The 6,542-nt window shown below is 45.6% G+C and overlaps 1 protein-coding gene across 1 annotated transcript in view; it reads right to left on the bottom strand.

Annotated features, from left to right (window-relative positions):
* Window positions 1-6,542, bottom strand: part of NCSTN (nicastrin) — a gene marked incomplete at its 5' end in the record, with an annotated part of 12,861 nt that overhangs the window by 4,804 nt on the left and 1,515 nt on the right. Inside the window, 9 exons of the mRNA XM_009585940.1 lie at window positions 509-678; window positions 825-902; window positions 1,077-1,181; window positions 2,654-2,806; window positions 3,633-3,742; window positions 4,206-4,356; window positions 4,545-4,690; window positions 5,754-5,872; window positions 6,403-6,526. Coding sequence (XP_009584235.1) covers window positions 509-678; window positions 825-902; window positions 1,077-1,181; window positions 2,654-2,806; window positions 3,633-3,742; window positions 4,206-4,356; window positions 4,545-4,690; window positions 5,754-5,872; window positions 6,403-6,526 — 1,156 coding nt within the window. The remainder of the gene's footprint in view (window positions 1-508; window positions 679-824; window positions 903-1,076; window positions 1,182-2,653; window positions 2,807-3,632; window positions 3,743-4,205; window positions 4,357-4,544; window positions 4,691-5,753; window positions 5,873-6,402; window positions 6,527-6,542) is intronic.

Raw genomic sequence — 6,542 nt, forward strand, 5'->3', positions numbered from 1 at the left:
GAGTTTAGGGAAGAGGGGAGAGGCATATGCCTGTCCTCTACCCCACATTTCCACTTCCAAAGTTGAAGAGGAGCAGGGGATCCCCAAGGAACACGTAGGGTCATATGGGGTGAATGAAAGTGCCCTTTCCAATGCCTGGGGCTCTCTGCCATCACAAATAGAAAGCTGTATTAAAAAAAAAAAAAAAAAAAAAGGCAGCTAGCTTCTGGAAGAACAGATGAGGCTTAGGCACGCTTAGTTGCCATTTGCTCACCTCTGGCTTCTAGCCAGCTGTGGGGAACATTTTCTGTACAAAACTGGATTTCTTTCGGTTGTCAGAATAATTATGTTGCGCTTGTTCAATTACATGGCACATGTTTGCTCCTCCGCTCCCCCCGGACTGCCGCTCTACATGTATGTTAGGCAGCTCGCCCCTGGCAAAGGCGTTGCAGGAGGCTCAGATGCCCTCTGCCGGCTCCGCTGCCTTCGGCCGTGGGCCAGCCTGCGCCCATCAACCCCGGAGAAGTACCTGTTCTGGAAGGCAGTCTTGTGGTCAGTTAGGACCACTCCAGGGATGTGCCGGGCCCGAAGGAAGCGCTGGAAGGAAGACGGGGGAAGAGGCTGCGAATATCCAGCTTCCTGCAAAGTCACGCTTGCTCCGATGCTGCTATTACTCAGAATATCTAGCAAGTTTCTAACCTGAAAGAAGAGAAAAATGGCACTGTTCCGCTGTTCTTTTGGATGTGTAATTTCTCTGGAAAGGTTAACATCCCGACCACCTGCAGTGTGCTAAAGATCCCACAGCACTTTGGTTAGATGAACGACTATGGATTGCTTTCTGTTACCTGCCCTTCAACAGATCCATTCATCCGGGAGACGGGGTCTGTATGCATCCATAAAATTGAGTCATTCCTCAGAGCCACCTTCAAGAAAACAAAACGCCATGTAAGTACATGATTGGACATCACTGAGTCTTGCAGAGCAGGGAAGTCCAGTCCAGGGAAAAATCAAAAACAGTGAAAGGCTGGCTGGGAAAACCACAGCTAAATTATCACAGGGAAACAGGGAGTAAAAAGGTCCCCTAACTAATCCCAGACCTGATTCAACTCCACAAATGAATGAATGTTGTCCAAGCGGAGAGGAAACTTGTCTTTTTCCATATCATACACCATTCGTGAGCTGCCAATGTAATCAAAGGTCTCCTGCAACAGGAAAAAAAAAATCATACGTGAATCACATACGGATAGACGGACAGCTGCCTGGCACAACTAACAGCAATATTTGAGAGGCTGAGGTGGACCAAAACCAAGAGTTCTGGGGACAACTACTGCACCAAGTATTTCTGAAGGTTCGCATAGCCTGGCACACACCAAAAGACCAAAGTAAATATTACACTGTGCCTGGCTCCAAAGACAAAGGTATTGTAGGAAGGGATGGAGCGAAGGACAGAAATGAAGGCAAAGAGCAAAAAACCAGGGGACAGCTATTGAATTCTACAAGCAAGAAAGGCACAGAGGCAAAGTCAGACTTAAGGAAGCACCAATATCTGGCAAGATACTGTTACTATGAGTAACAGCAGAGGGGCATTAGTACAGCTTTTACTCTGGCATAAGTCACCCTCTTTGCTTTTTGGTGATGACGACAGTAAGTCAGGGAAAAGGGCAATTCTCCATTCCAGGAATTAAAGGTATGAAGCTTTCCTGAAAGGAGGGGTGTCTGTTTCCCTGGAAAAAAGGGAGGGAAGGGTGGATGACAAAAATGAGTTTGCCAAGGGAGCTGCAAGAAGCTGAGCATTGCCTGAGAAAGAACAGAAGAGAATCCCCACAACAAAGAAGGGCAACGAAGTCAGCCAGCCACCGGACTTCCCCCTTGACTAATTTACAGCCAAGTCTTATCATTCCTCCTACATCCTGGGAGCAGGACAGAGAATGTCCGCTCCATAGCGCTGTATATCTGTCTCCCTCCAGGGAAATTCTGACTAGGGATATACGTGCCGAGGAGGGTGAATGAAGGGAAATCATATAGCGCTGTATATCTGTCTCCCCCCAGGGAAATTCTGACTAGGGATATATGTGCCGAGGAGGGTGAATGAAGGGAAATCACATGGCCGCAGCATGGGGCTGTGGGAGCCAGTTTCACAAAGCTGCACAAAAGAAGCCATCAGTGTAGATGCCTTGAGGGGAACATCAGCTGTTGGCCATCAGTCCCTCCTCCACAAGCTTGTTCTGCTTTTCCACAGCTGCCAACTCCAGTGCTGGGCTCTCAGAAATGAGCTACATTTTGCTGCTGTCAACACATATATTTTTAATCTAGCCTTTTCTGAGCTTCATTTCAGAATTTAAAGCCTGGCCATTGCAGTTCATCCTGAACGGGAGTGAGGCAGAGAACAGACACATACAGGCAGGCGCACTGGAGGGAAAGCAAAGTTTGAGTCATTTATCCAGAATGAACTGTGGGGCAGAATATGGGTTGCCCCAGTGGAAGCTCCATCTGCTGTTGTTATCCCAGTGCAATTAAGATCCTGTTCGCACTGGGGGAGCAGAGAACCACAGTGTGGGGATGCAGACAAATGACTCCGCACAAAGAGTAGGAAAAAAGTTTATTTGCAGGAAGCCAAGGGCTGATTTGCTATCTTAGAACAAGCCAAATGGTGGAGCGATGCCGCTGCTCTTACCCCTTGGAAGAAGGTGAACATTATATTCCTTTGCAGCGAATGAACGTCTGACACTTTATGAAGGGCTTCAGCAGCAGCCAAGTGGGTCACAAAAGAAGAGACAGCACTCTCTGCCCCAGGTGCAATGTTCCAAAAGAAGGAATGGCTGTCAATCTGTAAGCATGAACAGGAGGTGTAAGAAACGTGCACACAGAGGAATACTGTATTGGGAAAGCAAATCTATCATCTCTCTCCTATCCCACTCATTCTACTGATAAAGGAAGAACCAAAGCATCCCGCCTAATGAAACTTAAAATACCAATTGCATTGCAGTGGCAGTCCTGAGGCCTCAGAGCCCTGCCACAGCCACCACCCTCAGCCCTGACCTGAAAACTGAGATTATCAGGTGTGCCATAATTTTAATGCTAGCATCACTGTTCAGCACAGGCCTCTGAGATGGTGACAAAATGGAGTTTTGAACTTGCATCTCTGGAGGGTGTAAAGTGACTGTAAACCAGACTGCTAGACGGGGAAGTGAACTTCTTTCTCAGCTCTGACACTGACTCACTGCTTGACACACAACAAAATCTCCATGTGATTCAGCCTCTCCCTCCCAAAAAATACAGATGAGCCAACCATGCTGTCTCCCTCTCTGCAACACATTTTAAAGATGTGAAATATCTTAGGAAAGCATAACAGACACACTAACTATTTCTACTTGTCTGGTTCCATCAGTGAAGAAAATGCTGAGAAAAGTCTCACATAACAAGACAGAAAGAAAAAAAATGCAGATGTCCTTATGTTGAAACAATAGGTAAACCCACCAACTAAAAGGCTCATACTTGCAGAAACACAATAGCCAGTCAGATCTAAAAGAAGGTCTGGAACATGGGAATAAATGAAAGTACATGAGGATTACATTCCCATGAGACTCTAAGCCCACATCTTCCCAGAATCCTTCCAGTCCATACTCTACAAAGCAAGATTAAGAGGTACCTACTCGTGTAGCGACAATAATCACTTCCTTCTCTGGATCGACTTTTCCAGAGGAATTGATAGGTTGCAAGGTGCTCCACACATTGTAATCAAGAAGAGGATCACATACAACCTCTAGGAAGCAGAAACAACATTCCTTAAGTTGAGACTACAGCAGTGACAAGTTAGAAATGAGCTTTCTGGTCAGCTGTAGCTCACACCAGTGGTTCTATCACAGGAGAAAACTTCTGCTTACCCAGGAAAGTCACTGGCAGAACATTCACCAGGACCAAGATTTCAATTCATGTACACACAGTCTAATGGAGCAGTAATTTCAGAGCCATTCTTGATGATCTACATAGCAGGTATTAGGTACCTTCCTCAGCCAGCATCCCTCCTACATATTATTTCCAAACCGGTAACAAACATAGACCAAAATCCCTTACCACTTGAATAGTTTATTTTGAAAAGGCTCAGTTGGCAAGCAAGCCTTTAGGGAAACTCTAAAATTTTCTTTCTTTTGCACAACGGTATTCCACTGGGATTCTTACCACCAGCCTTATCCCACATCATGACAAGGAAAGAGGAATCTGCTCACCTGGATTAATGCTGAAGGTGCTTTGGAGGGAGCTGCGTCTCATACAGGTAACCGTGCTGGTGACAGCATGCATGTGGGAAAAAAGCTGCATGGCACAGAGAGGGTACTCGGGGCCAGATCCATCACGAGGGACATTATGGTCTTGATAACACTGGATGGAAATAAAAATCATTACAAAACTTAGCCTTTCTGTAATAGCATGGTGTACTGCATATAAAATTGGAGCATACATTTTTACTGTAGATTTCAACATCTGAGCTGAGAGCAAACAAAACTTCTGCCCTCTTTCCTAAACTGTGTAGCAGTTCCCCGCTCCTACTCGTTGAGGAAGTGCAGTACCTGCTTAATAACTTGCGTCTCATTGGCATCTTCAAGGAGAAAAATAGGGAAGTCAAAATCCTCGTATGAAAGCCCACTCCCCACAGGATTCCACACAGTCGTATTGCAGTGTGCGAACTGAGGGCCATAATCTTTGGAATACACACCTGGAAACAGAAAGAAATGGGCAAATCTGAGCCTGCAAGAGAATAACAGACTGCAGGAGAGGTAGGGCCTGCTGAGAAAATAGCAGCAAATACAGAATGAGCACCATTATGGGCTGAGGAACCAGCTGACAAAAGCTTGGAGAGATGGAGTTGGTCACTGCATGCGGCAGAGTGGCAAAGACAGAGCGCCGTGCCACGCAGCGAGAACGAGAAACATGCATGCTCAAAGCCATCACATGCCAGGAGGCTGGCATGAGCACTCGGTGAGCATTTATCACATGCTGAGAGAGTGGAGGAGGCACACAGAGAAACATTATACTTCAACAGGAGGAACATACAAACCCGCGTTTTCTGAGCTCATCATGTGCTGGAAGTACCCTTAAGGCATCCATAACGTGCCAATCATTTTAACACCTAGATACTGTGCAAACAGCACGAAGGCAGAGACACGACAAACGCCAGCACACCAAACTCGTCTCAGGAGCGTACGCGGCATCCTTCACAGCAGAGAGCTTTGTGCAAACTACAGAAGGTATAGCAATTTCTCCCCTCAAAGTGCAATACAGTAAATTTGCTGCATGAAAAAATAGTGGAATAAAAACCTAACTGAAACCACAGAGGGAATTCAGGGAGGCAGAATGTCATTTTAAAAGTAGCGACTGGCCCAGACAGAGGTTAACACACACTCCACTCAATCTATGCAAACACAAGACACTTTAATGACCACGTGTGGACAACGTACAAGTTTCACATGTTAAAGAAAAAGAAGTTACAACTACTCTTGGTCAGGTTTAACACTTTAGTGACTTAATGCTGTTTTAGCCAGCTTATCTAACAGTCTTCCCCTAAACACCTGTCCCAGCCCTTGTTGAGAAACGATGAGATTCCAGCTCAGACCAACTACTTCAAAAGAACATACTGAGCCTGTTATTTTAAACACCATTTTGACTTTAAAGTGTAGCTGCAATTTCAGCTGCCCTTTGCACTTCTTGCTTTGACTGTACAATGTAAAGGCACCATTTCTCTTCCTCCTAACAAGGATAAAGACTTAACGTTTCCTTACCAAACCCATCATTGGGGCACTTCAAACCAGGAGAGAATCCCTGGGGAGGGTTAGGTTTGGCAATGGCCACAGCAAGGCCTGACACTCGAGAGGTTCCCTTCAGCTGCAGCATTACCCTCCTGGAAGAGAGGAAATACGAGTGAAATTTTTAACTCATTAATGAAGAGTTACAATCCAAGACATGCTAATGCTGACAGATTACAGTCGAGCATATGATGATGCTTTTGACCAAAATAACCAACGTGTCCCTTTTTCTTTATCTTCTCAGAACCGCAGGAGATTATGCATACAGCAACAAGCAGAAAACTTCAGCCACTTCTTTCCTGCTCTGTCCAGGAAGAGATGTGACCAATCTTAATCAGGTTGTTTAATGAACTTTACTAACTGCTACAGTGATGAACATGGCATGAGAATTTACACAGAGCAGAGCTCTTCTAACAGCAAACCAGCCCATTTAAAGAAGAAATAAATTCAGGCACTAAAACACAGTAAAACCACAAATGTTTCAACCTCACTATACTTCAGCACCGTATGGCTGATTCTGCCATCTGCCACTTGAAAAATGACATTTTCATCACCAGATTAGGGACCCATATTGGTCTTCTGGGCTCGAGTCACCCTGAAAAAATAAAAACTGATGACAACTGACCTGTTGAAGAGGTTCCCATCTAGCAGTATCATGTAGGGTGGGTGTGGGCCATCAGCAAGCACCCAGTTCAGGTCCTCCTCCTTCTCAACCACATGGATCACCCCTGTGTCTCCGCTGATGGAGGCTGTGGAAAGAGGGTG

The sequence above is a fragment of the Fulmarus glacialis genome, unplaced genomic scaffold (genome assembly GCF_000690835.1).
Source record: "Fulmarus glacialis isolate BGI_N327 unplaced genomic scaffold, ASM69083v1 scaffold11199, whole genome shotgun sequence".
In the NCBI taxonomy this organism is placed as follows: domain Eukaryota; kingdom Metazoa; phylum Chordata; class Aves; order Procellariiformes; family Procellariidae; genus Fulmarus; species Fulmarus glacialis.